The 18,892-nt window shown below is 41.3% G+C and overlaps 1 protein-coding gene across 2 annotated transcripts in view; it reads left to right on the top strand.

The window, feature by feature from the left end:
- LOC139415231 (jagged canonical Notch ligand 2b) overlaps positions 1-18,892 on the top strand; it is a 103,967-nt gene that overhangs the window by 63,884 nt on the left and 21,191 nt on the right. Inside the window, exons 10-20 of one of the 2 annotated variants that reach the window (XM_071163159.1) lie at positions 1,949-2,062; positions 4,188-4,234; positions 5,928-6,101; positions 8,461-8,623; positions 8,931-9,095; positions 15,404-15,517; positions 15,759-15,872; positions 16,483-16,596; positions 16,753-16,869; positions 17,280-17,307; positions 17,891-17,976. In XM_071163159.1, coding sequence (XP_071019260.1) covers positions 1,949-2,062; positions 4,188-4,234; positions 5,928-6,101; positions 8,461-8,623; positions 8,931-9,095; positions 15,404-15,517; positions 15,759-15,872; positions 16,483-16,596; positions 16,753-16,869; positions 17,280-17,307; positions 17,891-17,976 — 1,236 coding nt within the window. The remainder of the gene's footprint in view (positions 1-1,948; positions 2,063-4,187; positions 4,235-5,927; positions 6,102-8,460; positions 8,624-8,930; positions 9,096-15,403; positions 15,518-15,758; positions 15,873-16,482; positions 16,597-16,752; positions 16,870-17,279; positions 17,308-17,890; positions 17,977-18,892) is intronic. The other variant, XM_071163160.1, reaches the window with a different exon arrangement.

The raw sequence follows: 18,892 nt of genomic DNA on the forward strand, positions 1-18,892 counted from the left end.
GATGCAGTCCACAACCTCCTTTTCAACTCTTTGCCACTCATTAGTGTGCGTAGGAGGGACTAGGGATCTATTTACGATTCAGGGATAGAGTGGAACCTCTTCTTCTTGTTGGACTAAAATGGCTGACTGGATAATAAGTGTATTGCTCTCACCAGTAGTATAGGCTTATACATTTCCCTCCACTTGCCAAAAATGAAGGGGAGCTTTACCCAAACCTTTGTATGTTAAAGGGATTTTGTACCATTCTTTAATGTAGTTTGTTATAAGTGGGAGAGACTGACAAGAAGACCCATTCGTGGACTCCTTTTGTGCTGATGTGTTGGTGGTGGGGCTTCAATGTGCCTTTTCACCTCTTTCTTCCCCCTCTCACTCATCTTTCTCTCACCTCTCTATTAGAGGTCGACCGATTATGATTTTTCAACGCCGATACCGATTATTTGAGGACAAAATAGCCGCTACCGATTCATCGGCCGATTTTAAATAAAAAATTAAACATTTATTTTTATATATATATATATATATACATACACACACACACACACACACACACACACACACACACACACACACACACACACACACACACACACAGTGGGGCAAAAAAGTATTTAGTCAGCCACCAATTGTGCAAGTTCTCCCACTTAAAGATGAGGCCTATAATTTTCATCATAGGCACACTTCAACTATGACAGACAAAATGAGGGGGGGGGGGAATCCAGAAAATGACATTGTAGGATTTTTAATGAATTTATTTGCAAATTATGGTGGAAAATAAGTATTTGGTCATCTACAAACAAGCAAGAGGACAAGGTGACTGATCAATATTGGCTAAATATAAGCGAGGAGTTTTTTTTGTCGAGCGTATTTATGAAAATATGTTGACAAACGTGACCTTATCCTATTGAGATTTACACGGGTATCAAAACGCCGAGGCGGTTTAAGCCTGTACGAAACACTGACCTTATTTGAAGTAGATCAAGGCATTCTCTATGGAAGACATTAATGGTAAAATAACGAAGGAACCCCTTTCAAGTACAGCCGCAGGTTATTACAGGAATTATAACGCGTCGACTATTTCTCTCTAAACCATATACCTTTGACTATTACGAGCCTGCTGCTCCCTACCACCCCTCGGTCAGACTGCTCTATCATATCATAGACTTAACTATAATAAACACACAGAAATACGAGCCTTAGGGCAAATCCGGAAACTATCACCTCTAACAAAACGTTTGTTCCGTTCCGTATTTTATCTAACGGGTGGCATCCATGAGTCTAAATATTCCTGTTACATTGCACAACCTTAAATGTTATGTCATAATTACGTAAAATTCTGGCAAATTAGGCGGCCCAAACTGTTGCATATACCCTGACTCTGCGTGCAATGAACGCAAGAGGTGACACAATTTCACCTGGTTAATATTGCCTGCTAACCTGGATTTCTTTTAGCTAAATATGCAGGTTTAAAAGTATGTACTTGTGTATTGATTTTAAGAAAAGCATTGATGTTTATGGTTAAGTACACATTGGAGCAACGACAGTCGTTGATTGTTTTTTTTATAAGATAAGTTTAATGTTAGCTAGCAACTTACCTTTGCTTACTGCATTCGCGTAACAGGCAGGCTCCTCGTGGAGTGCAATGTGATCAGGTGGTTAGAGCGTTGGACTAATTAACTGTAAGGTTGCAAGATTGGATCCCCTGAGCTGACAAGGTAAGAACGTTCCTAGGCTGTCATTGAAAATGAGAATGTCTTAACTGACTTGCCTAGTTAAATAAAGGTTTTTAAAATAATAATAAGAATAATAATAATTTAAACGGCAAAATCGGCCCTAATTAATCGGCCATTCCGATTTAATCGGTCGACCTCTACTCTCTATCCCTCTACCTCTCTTTCCTTCTTTCCTCCCTTTACCCGTTGACTCTGACTCCCATGTCCTGCCTCCACAGATGCGAATGAGTGTGTGGGGAAACCGTGTGTAAACGCTTACTCTTGCAAAAACTTAATTGGCGGATATCACTGCGACTGCTTTCAAGGATGGTCTGGACAAAACTGTGACATCAGTCAGTATTCCTTTCCCCTTTATTGTCGTCACTGTCTCTCGCTCTCTCTCTCTCGTTATTTTCACTCTTGCTACTGATCCGTGTTTTTCTACCACTCCTCTCGGTCTCTCTAGGCTTTGGGCGACGTCACATTGGCACGTTCTAGAATTGTCACTTTCTAAAGAGGCCACCATCTCCGTAGCTGTCTCTGTAAAACTCACCAACTTTGCCTCTGTGGTTTTTATTGCATGATGGGTATAGCTTCTTGTCAACTGCATACAGTGCCTTCAGAAAGTATTCATAAACTTTACTTACTCCACATTTTGTTACAGCCAAAATGCATCAACTATATAAAAATACCCATCTATACTCTACCCTCACAATGACAATTTGAAAACATAAATGTATTGAAAATGAACATGCATAAATATCAAATTTTACTTAAGTATTCACACCCCTGAGTCAATATTTTGTAGAAGCACCTTTGGCAGCGATTTAAAGCTGTGAGTCTTTCTGGGTAAGTCTCTAAAAGGCGCTGATTGGTTAATCTGATGTCTGCAGTGGACATACAGCATTTACTGCGATACGGCCTGTGCAGAAGTCGGGGCATTTATACTTCTTGCGCGTTGCCGAGTTGTTGTGAAGGAAGTTGTCAAGGAAGTGAGTTTGCGCGGGAGTGCCAGTATATACGCAATCATGTCAATGCTGAGCTTTAAGGAGCCCTCCGCATTGTTAATTTTTTGGGCCGGCGCATGCCAATGCGGTACAGAGCTCAATTTGGCCTCTGCGTGCCTCCGGATGTACCGTAATTGCATCACACCAACCGTCCATCCATACAGTGCCTCCGACAAACATTTTCGGATGGAGCATAAATTGGCTTTAAGAGTTTGGCACACCGGGATTGTGCAACATTTTCAAGTCTTGCCATAGATTTTCAAGTAGATTTAAGTCAAATTTGTCTAATTGGTAAGCAGCTCGTGTAGATTTGGCCTCTTGTTTTAGGTTATTTTCCTGCTGAAAAGTGAATTGATCTCTTAGTCTGGTGGAAAGCCAACTGAACCAGGTTTTCCTCTAGGATTTTTGCCTGTGCTTAGCTACGTTCAGTTTCTTTTTTTTATCATAAAAAACTCGGCAGTCCTTAACGATTACAAGCACACCCATAACACTGCTTGAAAATATGAGTGGTACTCCGTAATGTTTTGTAATTGATGTGCCCCAAACAACACTTTGTATTCATAACAAAACGTGAATTGCTTTGCCACATTTTTTGCAGTATTACTTTAGTGCCTTGTTGCAAACAGGATGCGTGTTTTGGATTTTTTTTATTCTGTACAGGCTTTCTTCTCACTCTGTCAATTAGGTTATTGTGGAGTAACTACAATGTTGTTGATCCATCCTCCGTTTTCTCCTATCACAGCTGTTAAACTCTGCAACTGTTGTAAAGTCACCATTGGCCTCATGGTGAAATCACTGAGTGGTTTCCTTCCTCTCCAGCAACTGAGTTAAAAAGACACCTGTTTCTTTGTAGTGAGACTGGGTGCATTGATACACCATCCAAAGTGTAATTAATATCTTCACCATGCTCAAAGGGATATTCAATGTCAGTTTCTTATTTTTTTTTCTCTTTAACCCATCTATCAATAGGTACCCTTTGCGAGGCATTCGAAAACCTCCCTGGTCTTTGTGGTTGAATCTGTTTTGAAATTCACTGTTGGAGGGACCTTACAGATAATTGTGTGTGGGGTATGGAGATGAGGGAGTCATTCAAATATGTTAAATAGACTTTCACAGTGACTCCATGCATCTTATGTGACTTGTTTTAAATGTTTACTTGTGAACTATAGGTTTCCTATGACTTAATAGAGCAAAATGAAAAACATAATTCCATTACGAGGCGTGTGTCTGTAGGCCACAAAAAAAATCTAAATTGGTGTTAACAAAATGTGGAAAAAAATGTGAACGGGTGTGAATACTTTCTAAAGGCACTGTTTGCTTTGTTCATAAAGACGACTAACTTTCCGTCTTCAATTCATTAACAAAACACCTACATTACCTGCCTTGATTGCACATTAAAATGGTGGGCCTGTTTTGCAATAGTTATTAAAAACCCTTCTGTGTGTAACCATCTTTCTCTCACCTATCTCAGATGTCAAGGGCTGCCACGGCCAATGTCAGAATGGAGCGACGTGTAAGGTATGCGCCCTTCTCTGGGCCTTGTGACTCAATGCCACACACACTAAATGAATAATGTTTTTAAAAAAATCTGCTCAACCATTTCTGTATTTATTTCATGTAAAACGTTCAACTCTGAACTATATACAGTAACAGTCAAAAGTTTGCACACAGCTGCTCATTCAATGGCTTTTCTTAATGGTTTCTATGTTCTAAATTGTAGAATAAGTGAAGACATCAAAACTATGAAATAACACAAGGAACATGTACTAACCAAAAAAGTGTTAAACAAATCAGCATGTATTTTAGATTCTTCAAAGTAGCCACCTTTTGCCTTGATGACAGCTTTGCACACGCTTGGCATTCTCTCAACCAGCTTCACCTGGAATGCTTTTCCAGCAGTCTTGAAGGAGTTCCCACATATGCTGAGTACTTGTTTGTTGCTTGTCCTTCCTTCACTTTGCTGTCCAACTCGTCCCAAACCATCTCAATTGGGTTGTGGAGGCCAGGTCACCTGATGCGGCACTCAATCACTCTGTGGAGGTGTGTTGGGTCATTGTCCGGTTGAAAAACAAATGATAGTCCCACTAAGTGCAGACCAGATGGGATGGTGAATTGCTGCAGAATGCTTTGGTAGCCATGCTGTTTAAGTGTTCCTTGAATTCTAAAGAAATCACTAACAGCGTCTCACAAAGACACGGCGGTTGGAAGCAAAAATCGCAAATTTGGACTCATCAGACCAAAGGACAGATTTTCACAGGTATAATGTCCATTGCGCATCTTTCTTGGCCAAAGCAAGTCATCTTATTATTGGTGTCCTTTAGTAGTGCAGCAATTTGGCTATGAAGGCCTGATTCACTCAGTCTCCTCTGAATAGTTGATGTATCTATTACTTGAACTCTGCAGCCCAAATAAATGCTTAAATGTCTGAGGCTGGTAACCCTAATAAACTTATCCTCTGCAGCAAAGGTAACTCTGGGTCTTCTTTTCCTGTGGCGGTCCTCAGTTTCATCATAGTGCTTGATGGTTTCTGCGACTGCACTTGAAGAAACTTTAGAAGTTCTTGAACTGTTCCGGATTGACTGACCTTCATGTCATGAAGTAAAGATGGACTGTTGTTTCTCTTAGCTTATTTGAACTGTTCTTGGACTTGGTCTTTCATCAAATATGGCTATCTTCTGTATACCACCCCTACCTTGTCACAACACAATTGATTGGCTCAAACGCATTAAGAAGGAAAGAAATTCCACAAATTAACTTTTAACAAGGCACACCTGTTCATTGAAATGCATTCCACGTGAAGCTGGTTGAGAGAAAGGGTGGCTACTTTGGAGAATCTCAAATATAAAATTATTTTGATTTTTTTAATTAACACTTTTTTGGTAACTACATGATTCCATATGTTTCATAGTTTTGGTGTCTTCCCTATTCTACAATGTAGAAAATGGTTAAAAAATGAAAACCCTTGAATGAGTAGGCGTGTCCAAACTTTTGACTGGTACTCTATGACCAAGAGGTAGTATGTAAATGGAGGTTAAGAAGGCTCTTAGACTGAACCCTAGAGAACATGCTCACCTAGATACCTGTCACCTGTCAAGTCCTTTCTTGCATTCTACTTGTCCTTTACCTGTTAGCAGGTCATACCCTGTCCTATAGGATTCTCATGTGTTAGATCTATGTCAGATATATCTATTTTCCCACCATCTCCCTTCAGGAAGGGCCCAGGGGGTACCTCTGTCAGTGCCCGTCAGGCTTTGTGGGCACGCACTGCGAGATCCAGCGGAACAGGTGTGCCAGTGGGCCCTGCCAGAACGGTGGGCGCTGCCACAGCGTTTTGGACGGCTTTGTGTGCGAGTGCCCGACCATGTTCTCCGGGGAACTGTGTGAGGTGAGCCTTTAGTTCGAAGGCCGAAGTCTCGGGACCAATTGGCGCTGCTTTAAAGTGTTGGTCCTTTTGGTATATATGCGTGCGCACAGTCTGTTTACGGTGAGATTAAAAACAACGGTATGTTCTGAATTCAGTCAAAGCAAAACTCCCGCAAAAGAGAATTGACACGCACGCACTCCTAGAACTACACACACACACAGACAGCGCTGTACTGTTTTGCTTTGACTGAACGGCAGACAGTACTGGTTGTGAGCCCAGTCCTGTACTTGGCGTAACAGGCTATAAATACGAACCCTCTTGAATGAGGCAACTCGACTATGGCCCTGTGCCCACTCAGTCACTCCAGGGCATTGAGAAGCTAAGTTTATGCCTGTCGTAGAATTGTGGCTCTATTCTTACACTCCTGTTACCATCGTGTGACATACGTATGATACTTACTACACTTGTATTGCATTGATATGCCACAAATGCACTCCTGCTACACTAACGCAACATGCGTATGACTTCCCTATGCACTCCTCCTAACTCAGAGCGCATACATGATGACACTATAAACTCCTACACATGCTCAACATATTGTACATATGACATTCCTATTTAGTTTCTTACAGGTACAGGAATCCCTATGTGTGCAAGCTCTTGCACACTTTTTGTTGTTGTTAGCCTAGGTAATCATAGAATTACATAGGCCTAGAATCCCTATGTCCTATGATCCCTATGGGCCTATTATAACTTTTAACATTATATTTTAATGTGACATAAACACAACCAGTCAATGTTTTCAAAAAATGCCCTCCTGTAGGCTACCCGTGCACTTTTGTCCACTCACAAAATGATTACAACATCCAAACAGTGCATTGTGCACTCACAATTTGATGAATGGAAAGAGACCTCTGTTACAAAACACCTACGTGTATTGTAATGATGTTTTGCGATTGTCATTAGGCCTATACTTCATACATCCACTGCTGTCCGTGCGTCTCTGTATCGGCAACTAATTTCCGCCTTGGCCAGATGTACGAGTTTTCATCGAACCACAACGCAATTTTGAGCATATACAACCCGGTTTCAAGACAATTCGCTCAGATTTCATGTGGCTGACGTGATAATGTTAAGTAATGGCCTACAGTTTTCTTGACATTTTGTTTTAATTATTGTGATAGGCTCATGTTATACCGGTACTGCGTACCCCCACTATTAATTTTGCCAGGACGACATACCGGCTTACTTTCTCCCCTGCCTTCCTACTACACTCGTATGGCATACCTATGACAGGCCGAGGCACTGCTATGACACATCTATGCAATTGGCATGCCTGACACACAATCTCTTAGCACACCTATCCCACCCTTTTAACACCCCTATGTCCTTCTGCGCACCAATTTGACTGAGTTGATTTGGGATCGGGCGTTTGAGACGTGCATTACAGGTGGTTTTGGGTGGGCTGTTTGAAAGACAGGGTGTTTAAGTGTTCTTCCTCTTCTGTGGAGGGGCTTAGATTTATGGAACTTGTCCCAGCCTTTAGCCCTCAGACCCCTCAGTTTACATCCCACACATACTTGTCATGGCCACAGCACTCAGAGAAGCCTTTAAACAGAACAGAATAGAATAAATATATCTCTGCCCCATCAGATAAAGTCAAATGAACAAGTTGGGTGCATGTATCTGTGTGTGCGTGTGTCTGCGCAGGCTGAGTTTGTGTCCGCGTGTGTATTAATCTGTGTGAGAGCACCATGACCAGGAGAGCACCATAACCCAAGTGGATCAGCCCACCCTGTTGCACCACACTACTGACAGACTCAGTGCCTTAAATGGCAGCGAGTTGTACCCCATGGTTTACACTGCGGTTTTTGTTGTGAATTTCCCCTACTTGATGCCCTGAGAACAGAGAAAATGTAGAAACTGGGAGCCGCTGCCATGTCACCGAGGACTATCTGGTTGAATGAAATTGAAATTAATTTAAACCACACACACACACACACACAAACTACCTCCACACACAGATGTGTTGGTGATCTTCAGGTACCTCTGAGCTTATGCCAGGCTTACACAGTTTAGCCCTTTGTGTTTATCTATATACTTAAAGAACAACTTGTGTGAAGTGTTGCAAGGCCTCTCACACACTTTCTTTCTCTCCCGCACTCTCACACTCACCATTTCTGTCCGTACTGGGTGGCAAGGATTCATATTCTGAAGTACTTGCATAAAGTGGATAAAATAAATTAAACTAAGTACAAATGTAAAACTTGTTTGTACATGTGAATGTGTGCATGCAGCTGTGTAGTACATGTACTTGTTTGTGCATTCGTGCTTGTGTACATGCTTGCATGTGTGAACGTTCTCCTTCCCTCCCCCACAGGTCCCAGGTTGGTCTCCTTCAGACCCGTGTGAGCCAACCCCCTGTGAGAACGAGGCACCGTGCCACGCCCTAACGGCTGACTTTTACTGCGCCTGTCCCGATGGCTACGAGGGCAAGACCTGTGCCCACCTCAGGGACCACTGCAGGACTACCCCCTGCCAAGGTAGAACCACACACAGTGACTGATTCTGGACGGGTTTTTGTTTTATTCCCTATACATAATGCCCGAATGGAAATTGAAAAGGCTGATTCCAAATCAGTTACTAAGATTGAACTTGCCAGAGCCCCAGAGTATTATGAAGTTTCCCCAAGACTCAGGTCTTGGGTCAGTTTTTTTTGCATTTCCCCCCACTAATAGGTGAAGCTGATTTTTTTAATTTTTTTTTTTAGATCTGTACCTAGGGGAACTAGACACCGGATCAGGTAGAGGCAGACACCTCATTCATCCCTCCTGTTTTTTTTCCTCTCAGTAATTGACAGCTGCACCATTGTCGTGGCGACCAATGACTCCGCGGGCGGCTTTCGTCACATCTCGTCCAACGTGTGTGGCCCCCGGGGACGCTGTATCAGCCAGCCCCGCGGCAACTTCACCTGCTCCTGTGACTCCGGCTTCAGCGGCACCTATTGCCACGAAAGTACGTACCACTGTGTGTCTTTCTCTGTCGGTCCGCATGGCTGCCATCTGTCTGTTCTTGTGACCAGTAGGCTTGGGCAATTTTTTAATTTTTATTTCACCTTGATTTAACCAGGTAAGCTAGTTGAGAACAAGTTCTCATTTACAACTGCGACCTGGCCAAGGTAAAGCAAAGCAGTGTGACACAAACAACAGAGTTACACATGGAATAAACAACAATAACACAATAGGGGGGAAAAAGAAAGTCTATATACAGTGTGAGCATATGACGTGAGGAGGTAATGCAATAAATAGGCCATAGTATAGCGAAGTAATTACAATTTAGCGAATTAACACGAGTGATAGATGAACAGATGGTGATGTGCAAGTGGAAATACTGGTGTGCAAAAGAGCAGAAAAGTAAATAACTTTTATACTGTATAACAATACCTCGTTATACAGTATATGAAAGTGTTAAGTGCTTATAACTATATCCAGCACAGGGCTCCAGCTATGCACTTGGATTGTTAACTTACTAGCTAAGTAGCTAGATGTCAAGATCAAGCTTCTTGGCTAAAGGAGAGACCTTCAGTCCCCTCCCTGGATCAAGAGCCCTATTGGCTAAATTGTTTAGTGTGTCAAAAATAAAGAATTTATCCCCTTGTGTGCACTTCCGGTAATACCTTATTCCCCAGTATGGTACAGATACGGTATGACGGTTTGAAAATCAAGATGCCACCCAAACTTAGACCAGGGCTTCAGTCGCATTTACTGCCACAAGAGTATGTCTGTCTGTCTCCTGTCTTTGTCTGTATGTCTGTTCATGTGACCTGGGCTTCAGTGGCCAGGGTTGGGGTCAATTCCACAAATTCAATTCCAATTAGCTTTTCTTACCCTGAGTAGTTCAATTGAGTAAATTCATTTAATTCAATATTCTGCCACAAAAATTAATTCAATTAAATTCCTTCTTGACCCATTCCCTGAATTTCAATTCCTTTATTTCTTTCAACTCAAGCCAAACTCAACCCAACTACCTCAATGCATGGCAAGTTTGAAAGACTTGACCTCTACACATTTTGGGGTAATATTCCTGGAAACCTTAAATGCACCCTGAATTACACTTTTCAGGAAGTTTGTATAACCTAAAATATATAAAATAATACAATGTTTTTCGTATTAAAACATAATCATAAAGCTGTAAAACATTATCAATATTAAACTATCCTATGGGAAAGCTGAATAAAGATGTCAATTTTTTTATGCACATCTGTTATTAGGCATATCTATTGACTAAGTAAAAGCTGTTTTAATTTGAACAGTATGGGATAATGCTGTAAATGCAAAATACTTCCCCACTGGAGACCAGGTTTCCATTCCTGTCTGTACCTTTCATTCAATGACTCCCTCTTTATTCTCACCCAATCTGTTTATCTAAATTAAGCAAAAATACGAAAGGTAGAGTGGAATTTTATTATTATTATTTGTATTTTTTTTAAATGAAAGTATTAACAGACATTGGTCACTAAACATTTGTGGAATTTACTTTTAGTCTGTGTAAATCTTAATGAAGGGTATACATAAATCAACAAGACTAACTTCACACATGTAGCTGCGGAGGGGGCGTTGTGTGCATGTGTGTGAGATGGGAGAGAGAGAACGCCAAGGAAACTCGGCTACAGCCAAGACTAGCCAACTTGAAGCAGCCACAATGTTATTTATTACCCCATATAACAGTGCATGTCTTAACTGGGGTAGCCTAGGGAAGCTAGCTAAGCCAGCTATAGCTTGCTAGGCCAATTGAGGCTACATTCTGCGCCCCCCCCCCCCCCCCCCAACCTCATTCCGATTTAAAAACCAACCGGTTTGCTTGTTGTAGCCTACTCCTCATTTCTCAAACTTTTTAATTCTGTAATTTTACTCTGTCTTGCATTGTTTTAGTGAACTCACTCCACTTGCTACACGTTGAGCGTCTTTGCCGATTTTGATTGGCCAACATAAACAACAAGCTACACACCTGAAAGCTACCGGTTATCTACCTGTCTTCTTATGGGGTGCACATCATAAACTACATTTTGAAGGTTTGTTTTATTAAATTAATCATTTGAAATGTTATGGTATATGGATATTTTATATATTAAAAAAATACTTCAGTGTTAAGAGGTTTATAATTATAAATTGTATAGTATTATTAGTATTTGAATACAAAAGTCTGTTTGGCTATTCAAATAACCATGCACATCCCTATTACATCCATTATTGAAATGGTTGTACTGATTTTTAATTTTCCATACCTTCCACATGAGGTGAATGTTGTACTTTCCCAATTCCTAGATATTCTCTCTCTGATTGGATTCCAATTGGAATTAAACTGATCTCCGTAAACTAGCACAATGTTTTATGCAAGCCTGCGTTGTATTAAGGCAGTGGTCTTCAACTTGTTTTTGCCAAGGTACCCCCTCCCAGGCAAACCGGTAACCCAGGGACCCCCAACATACAGAATAAAACATTTTACTTATCAGGTGAATGATAATGGAAAGGACAAGTAATCAACACTTTAAAATTAATTGATTTGGTAGATCGTTTATTATCTTGACCTCCCCACATAATTGGAAGAGGAAGTGTGTACACTCTTAACACAGCCTATTAGCTAGAAAGGGAACTCCGAACACTTTTGCTTAGAGCAGCTGTTTAGCTGGTTAAACAAATGTTAGCCATGTGTTGGCAACCATTTAGTTTTCAAGTCAAGAAAGTTACCAGCAACTAGCAATAGAATGTAACACCAGATAATGTGATTTAACCCCCCCTTCCTCCCCCCAAAAAATTGGTATCCATTATACTGGGAATTACAGGTTAGGTACGGTTTGGTGTAGCATGGAGAATTTTTGACCTACCTTAACTTGGCGGTACGATCTTTGTCCTCGATTCGTGGAAACAGGAGTCTCAATGTCATTGTCCAGTTGCAGGGGGGTCTGTTATGAATTCAGAAAAGTGTTCTGTAATTCTGTTTTGCTCCATGAAGTAGTCCAACAATGTGTGACCGCCACCATCTTGTGTATTTCAAGTCTTCTCTCAATCTGTAGCTAGCCAGCAGCACTTGCCGCACTGGTAGCCTATGTCGCTATGTCAGATACTTCAGTGAGTGTAATTTGCTCAATTAGGATCTCATTTACTATTGTAGGTACAGTTCCTTCAAAATATTAATACCACTTGATTTTTTTCAACATTTTATAGCCAGAATGCACAATGTATTAAATGTAATGTGTTTTAGTCACTGTCCTACACACCATAATGTCAAAGTGGAATTGTTTTTTAAATTTTGTATTATGTTTACAAATAGTCCATAAGTATTCAACCCTGTTATTGTGGCAAGCCTAAATACATTCAGGAGTAAAATGTAACAAGTCACGTAAGTTGCATTGACTCACTCTGTGTGCTATAAGTGTTTAACATGATTTTTTGAGATTACTGCCTCAATCTCTGTGCCCCATACACACACTTATCTGTAAGGTCCCTTAGTCAAACAATCCATTTCAAACACTGATTCAACCACAAAGACCAGGGTGGTTTTCCAATGCCTCGCAAAGAAGGGCACAGATTACATTTTTATTTTTTTTAAAGCAGACAATGATTATCCCTTTGAGCATGGTGAAGTTATTAATTACACTTTGGGTGGTGTATCAATGCACCCAGTCACTACAAAGATACAGGTGTCCTTCCTAACTCAGTTGCTGGAGAGGAAGGAAACCGGTCAGGGATTTCACCATGAGGCCAATGGTGACTTTAAAACAGTTGCAGAATTTAATGGTTGTGATAGGAGAAACTGAGGATGGATTAACATTGTAGTTACTCCACAATACTAACATAATTGACAGTGAATATAAGGGAGCTTGTACAGAATAAAAAATATCCCAATACATGCATGCTGTTTGCAACAAGACACTAAAGTAATGCGGCAAAATAATTCACTTTTCATCCTGAATACAAAGTGTTCTGCGTACCACTCCATATTTGCAAGCATAGTGGTGGCTACATCATGTTATGGGTATGCTTGTAATCGTTAAGGACTGGAGCTAAGCACAGGCAAAGTCCTAGAGGAAAACCTGGTTGTTTGTTTCCACCAGACAATGGGAGATGACTTCACCTTACAGCAGGACAATAATCTAAAAACACAAGGCCAAATCTACCCTGGAGTGGCTTACCAGGAAGACGGTGGATGAATTACAGTTTTGACTTAAATCGGCTTGAAAATCTATGGCAAGACCTGAAAATGGTTGTCCAGCAATGATCAACAACCAATGTGACAGAGCTGGATGTTTTTAATAGAATAATGGGCAGATGTCGCACAGTCCAGGTGTGGAAAGCTCTTAGAGACTTACCCAGAAAGACTCACAGCTGTAATCGCTGCCAAAGGTGAATCTAACATGTATTGACTCAGAGTTGAATACGTATCTAATAAGATCTATTGGTTTAATTGTATTTATTTTTTTACAAGATTTTATTAAACAATGACAGTTTTGTATATATCGTTCACAAAAAACGACAATTAAATCAGTTTTTAATAGCACTTTGTAACACTGTGCAAAAAGTCAAGGGGTGTGTACTTTCTGACGGCACTATGTAATTCAAAATGTGTATTCTGTTGCTAGCGATATACATAAAAACATTGAAATAACATTAGTATTTTTTAACTGCAATTTCAAAAATTATAATCAAGTTTTTGATGTTAAAATCTTTTTTTTTTAAATTCCATTCCAAGCATGGTTTTCTTCAATTCTAATTTTCAGTGGCACCTACTGCCAAGAGTATATACATTTGAGACATGAAGTCTTAACCAGGTGACAGCCTGAAAATGATGTTTTCTGGATTGACTACACTATATCTAGCTGAAGCTGGAGACTCACATCTCCCTCACTAACTAAGCACCAGCTGTCAGAGCAGATCACTGCACCTGTACATAGCTCATATGTAAATAGCCCATCCAACTACCTCATCCCCATACTGTTATCTATTTATTTATTTATTTTTGCTCCTTTGCACCCCATTATCTCTACTTGCACATTTATCTTCTGCACATCTATCACTTCAGTGTTTAATTGCTATATTGTAATTATTTCGCCACTATGGCCTATTTATTGCCTTATCTCCGTTATCCTTCCTCATTTGCACACACTGTATATAGACTTTTTCTACTGTATTATTGACTGTATGTTTGTTTGTTCCATGTGAAACTGTGTTGCGCTGCTTTGCTTTATCTTGGCCAGGTCGCAGTTGTAAATGAGAACTTGTTCTCAACTAGCCTTCCTGGTTAAATAAAGGTTAAAAAAATATATATCTAACCACAAATTTGAAAAATTACAGCAATTCTTCTGGTCGCTAAAAAAGCTGTTAACGTCCTTATACATCCGGTATACAACCTGACCATGATGGCAGAAGATTACAATGTCTTATAATAATGCAACCAGTTTTTCCAGCTGGACACTCTTTCTGCCTGTCTGACAGCCCGCCTAACTGGGTACCTCAGTCTGGGTAGAAGTTCTCAGATTTAAACATCGCTTCCTGAGGATCTCATTCAGTGGGTGTGGCAACCACTCTGGTCTAGGGCTATGTCCTAATTATTTTTCCTTCTTACCAAAGTGTTTTTGTTCAATACCTTTCACTGATTTGCAAGAGAACTAGTGTAGACTAGTATAATAAATGTGGTGGAAACTCCCACTAGCCCGTGCATCCACTAATCCAATGCTTTTAGATTTGTGGGAAGTAGTGAATGAGTGCACACTTCAGGACAAAGCAGATGTTATTGGGACATGTCTCCCTTGTAAAAGAGGTCTGCTGACCCAGTTGTTCCCAAACCGGGGTTTGTGGCGGTACTGCAAGGGTCTGCTGCCAGAATTATTATTTTTTACATGTAATTATTTTGTTTAAATAAATATTGCTGGGAGCTACAGATTTAACAGATTTGGCCAAGCGTTTTGTGAAATAAATTGAGGGTGAAAACTTTGCAATGTAATATAGTTAATCTACAATATATGCTACCCTTAGATGCACAACAGGGCCTGGGAGAGGCTCACAGGGATCCACAATACTCATCATTGATCCAGTTTTCAACTCAACATTTTTAGGGCATACAAGAAGTATTATTTTCAGCGTAAATGCACTGCAATTTTAGCTTTAAAACTGCTGAATTCTCACCATGCTCGGAGGTCCCTGATGAATTTGCTATAACAAAAGGGGTCCCAGGCCCAAATAGTTTGAAAACCCCTGTTCTGACCTCAATGGGATTTCCTGGATAAATAAAGGCAAAAAAATAGAATGCTTATTTTTCTATTTTAGACGTGAACGACTGTGTGAGTAGCCCGTGTCGGAACGGAGGCACCTGCATCGATGGGGTCAACTCCTTCCAGTGCTTCTGTCCTGATGGGTGGGAGGGCCGACTCTGTGACCTTAGTAAGTTAAAGCTCCTTTTTCTCCTCCTACTTTTTGTATCCTCCTGCTCCAATTATTTTTTCTTCCTACTCTTTCCCACTGTCGTTCTTCTCCTACTCCGATCTTCTCATCTTCCTCGTCTTTTTCCTCTTCACCATACTACTCTTCCTCCCCTTTCTCCATCTTCCTTTCCCTCCCATTCACCTCCTCCTTATAACACAGCCATTGACATTTTATTTTCCTTTCCTTACGTCCTCCTCAGATGTGAACGAGTGCAACCGTAACCCGTGTAAGAATGGTGGCTTCTGTGTGGATCTGGTCAACGACTTCTACTGCGAGTGTACCAACAACTGGAAGGGCAAGACCTGCCACTCCCGTAAGTGTGTGTAGGGCTCGACATTAACGCTTGCCCAGGGCAAGTTAAAAATAATAAAATAAACATTCAGGCAAGCAGATTATAGATTTATGTTGTATGAATGGACAAGAAGAAAAAAATATATATGTATCAAACAATTAGGCTACTCTGAATGAAAGCGGATCCAAGTGTCATCTAGATATTATTTTATGAAGCGGTTCCTAGCATCATTCATAGGGTTGCAAAATTCTGGTAATCTTTCCAAAATCAAGAACTCCCGGTAAGAAGATTCAGGAGAGAATAAGTAGGAAATGTGGAATTATGCTAAAATTCATATAATTTTGCTACACTAGTCACACAATACAATTCTCAATCATCCTTTTGGCCCACGGTGTTAAACCTTTTTGGGGGCGGGGGGGATAAATAACTTGAGCTTTCTGACAAGTCTGTCCTACTTGTCTGAAGGACAAGTGGCTAAAAAAAGGTAATGTCAAGCCCTGCAGTGTCTGCGTGTGCGCTAATCAGATGTGTTGAATGAAATGAAATGAATTGCATAATTTAAATTGAACAGACCGAGGTCTATTGGGTCTAAGCATCTTCAGTATGACATCTAAAATGTGTGCGCACACAGGTGAGAGTCAGTGTGACGCCAACACCTGCAGTAACGGGGGCACCTGCTATGACCACGGGGACGCTTTCCGCTGTGCCTGCCCCCCTGGGAGGGGCGGCAGTACCTGTAACACAGGTGAGGGGGGGGGGGTGCTTTTATGCATTATTTGAATATCTCTCTGTTTGTATCCCCGTCTGTCTCGTCTCTATCGATTCAATGTATTCAGTCTGTATCATATCGTGTCTCACCACTTTATTATTATTATTTTTGTCGTTGTCCCTTCCACTCCAGCCAAGAACAGCATGTGTGTGTCCAGCCCCTGCTCCAACGGAGGCACCTGTGTGGGAGGCGGCGACTCCTTCACCTGCATCTGCAAAGAGGGCTGGGAGGGCCCCACCTGCGCCCAAAGTAAGTCGCCGTTTACATTCCACCGCTGCTACCAGTGTATCCCACTGCTGCCACCAGTGTCGCACAGAGGCTACGTCTTCACTTATTTGAAAGGAAATGACTGGTATAAGAAATATGGTGGAAACCCATACCTCCCCCCTAGGCCACACCACCAATCCAATGCTTTTAGATTTGTTTGAAGTAGTGAACGAGTGTACACTTCAAGATAAACAAAACCCAGAGTTTTTCTCAGCGCCTCAATCTTACTCCTGCACATGTCCATGTAGATATGTCCATTTCAAGGGCCTCGTCCTGACTCGAATGCACTTATGCAACTTAAAGATTTTGCCATTTTAGATTCATATATATATATATTTTTTTTAAAGCATGGTTTTCACTTTCTTATGGCTTTATCTTGTATTTTTCTCCAGACACCAACGACTGTAACCCTCACCCCTGGTACGTGCATTTCCTTCTCTCCTCCCCCTTTGTCATGCCTTTTCTCTGTTTTGACCCTCCCTTTTGCTGTACAACAACCACCATGAATTGTCTCAACGCCCCCCCCCAGCTCGTAAAATACAGGAAAGATGTTCCTTAATCCGAAACCCAGCGTTGGTTTTAAATGAACGGGAGGGGACAATGGAGGCTCTGGGGGCCTTAAATAAGTCCCCCCCCCACCTCCCCCATATAGGAACAACGGGGGAGCAACCTCTCCTCTACCTCCCCTTCTCTTCTCCTGCCCTCCCCTCCATTCTTCACTGCTGACCTAGAAGGCACAAGGAGGGGAAGAAGGCTTGAAGGGGTTGGATTGAGGAGTGGGGGGTAGATATTAGCATTTGAAAGGTGTGTATTGATGAGCAGAATTTAGCCTTTGTGACTTGGATCCCAACACACACACACACTTGCACTCTCTCCCCTCTTTGCTGTTATGTGTGAGATGAGTCAAGACGGGTACGCTCTGTTTAGGGCTATCTAACCTCATGCTCACTGTTCTCACACTTTCTCTTCCCTCTTTCTTTTTTCCGTCCCTCGATCTTTACAGCTACAACGGTGGTATCTGTGTGGACGGTGTCAACTGGTTTCGATGTGAGTGTGCCCCCGGGTTCGCCGGACCGGACTGTCGTATCAGTAAGTCACAATACGGTTATCCAAAACATCTTGGAGCAAACACGCTGCTTATGCTCATTGAAATGTCCAGTGTAGCAGGCCTTTGACTCTCACACACACCAATGCATCAACTACCCGAGCTGTCGGACACCACAAACGTAACCATGACAATGACAGAAAGAACAGGGGGGCGACACGTCCCTTTGACCTATTGGGGAGAAGAGGTCATCCTTCCTCTTTTCCTCCCTCGGCGCGCACACACACACACGTACATACTCTCACACACACGCAAACTATCTTTCTGTCTTTCAGGCACACGCACGCACATAAACTGAGTAGATTAATTATTCAATGACCCTGAAATTTCTATCTCCTCTCTCGCCTTTGTCAGATGACTAGTGGTTGTCTTTCATTCAGACTTTTACAGTTTTTCTCACACTGGCTAGGCTAGGCAAAAGATCAGATGCTCTTCTAACATTGTGGCATATTAGACATCCAAATAACCAAGAAACTGTTAGAATTTAGTCAGCGTTAAAGAGTGACTGCCCCTAAAAAGCATCTTCTCATTTTGACAACTGCCAATGTGGCATAAATGAGTCAAACATTTTATTATAGTATCCAAATGGACTACAAAGTGTAAATAGGAGCATTTTGGTCATAAAGTCAGATTTATGAGATAGGAAAACATTGTATATCATGGAATGAAGGGCACTGTAACATTTTTCCTTTGGTTGGGTTTATTTTAATCCTGCCCACAGCTGATAGGTCCCAAATGATCATCAATTCAATCTAATAGTAATGCCCATGGTTAATTTTGTTTGACATTCAATATCCCTATGGGGCTGGTTGGGGACCATCAGTCAATTACCCCACGTACATGCGACAATATTTTAAAGTCAATAGCTCCAAATTTCAATGACTTAAGCATTTAATGAGA

The sequence above is a fragment of the Oncorhynchus clarkii genome, chromosome 8 (assembly GCF_045791955.1).
Source record: "Oncorhynchus clarkii lewisi isolate Uvic-CL-2024 chromosome 8, UVic_Ocla_1.0, whole genome shotgun sequence".
NCBI classification, from domain to species: domain Eukaryota; kingdom Metazoa; phylum Chordata; class Actinopteri; order Salmoniformes; family Salmonidae; genus Oncorhynchus; species Oncorhynchus clarkii.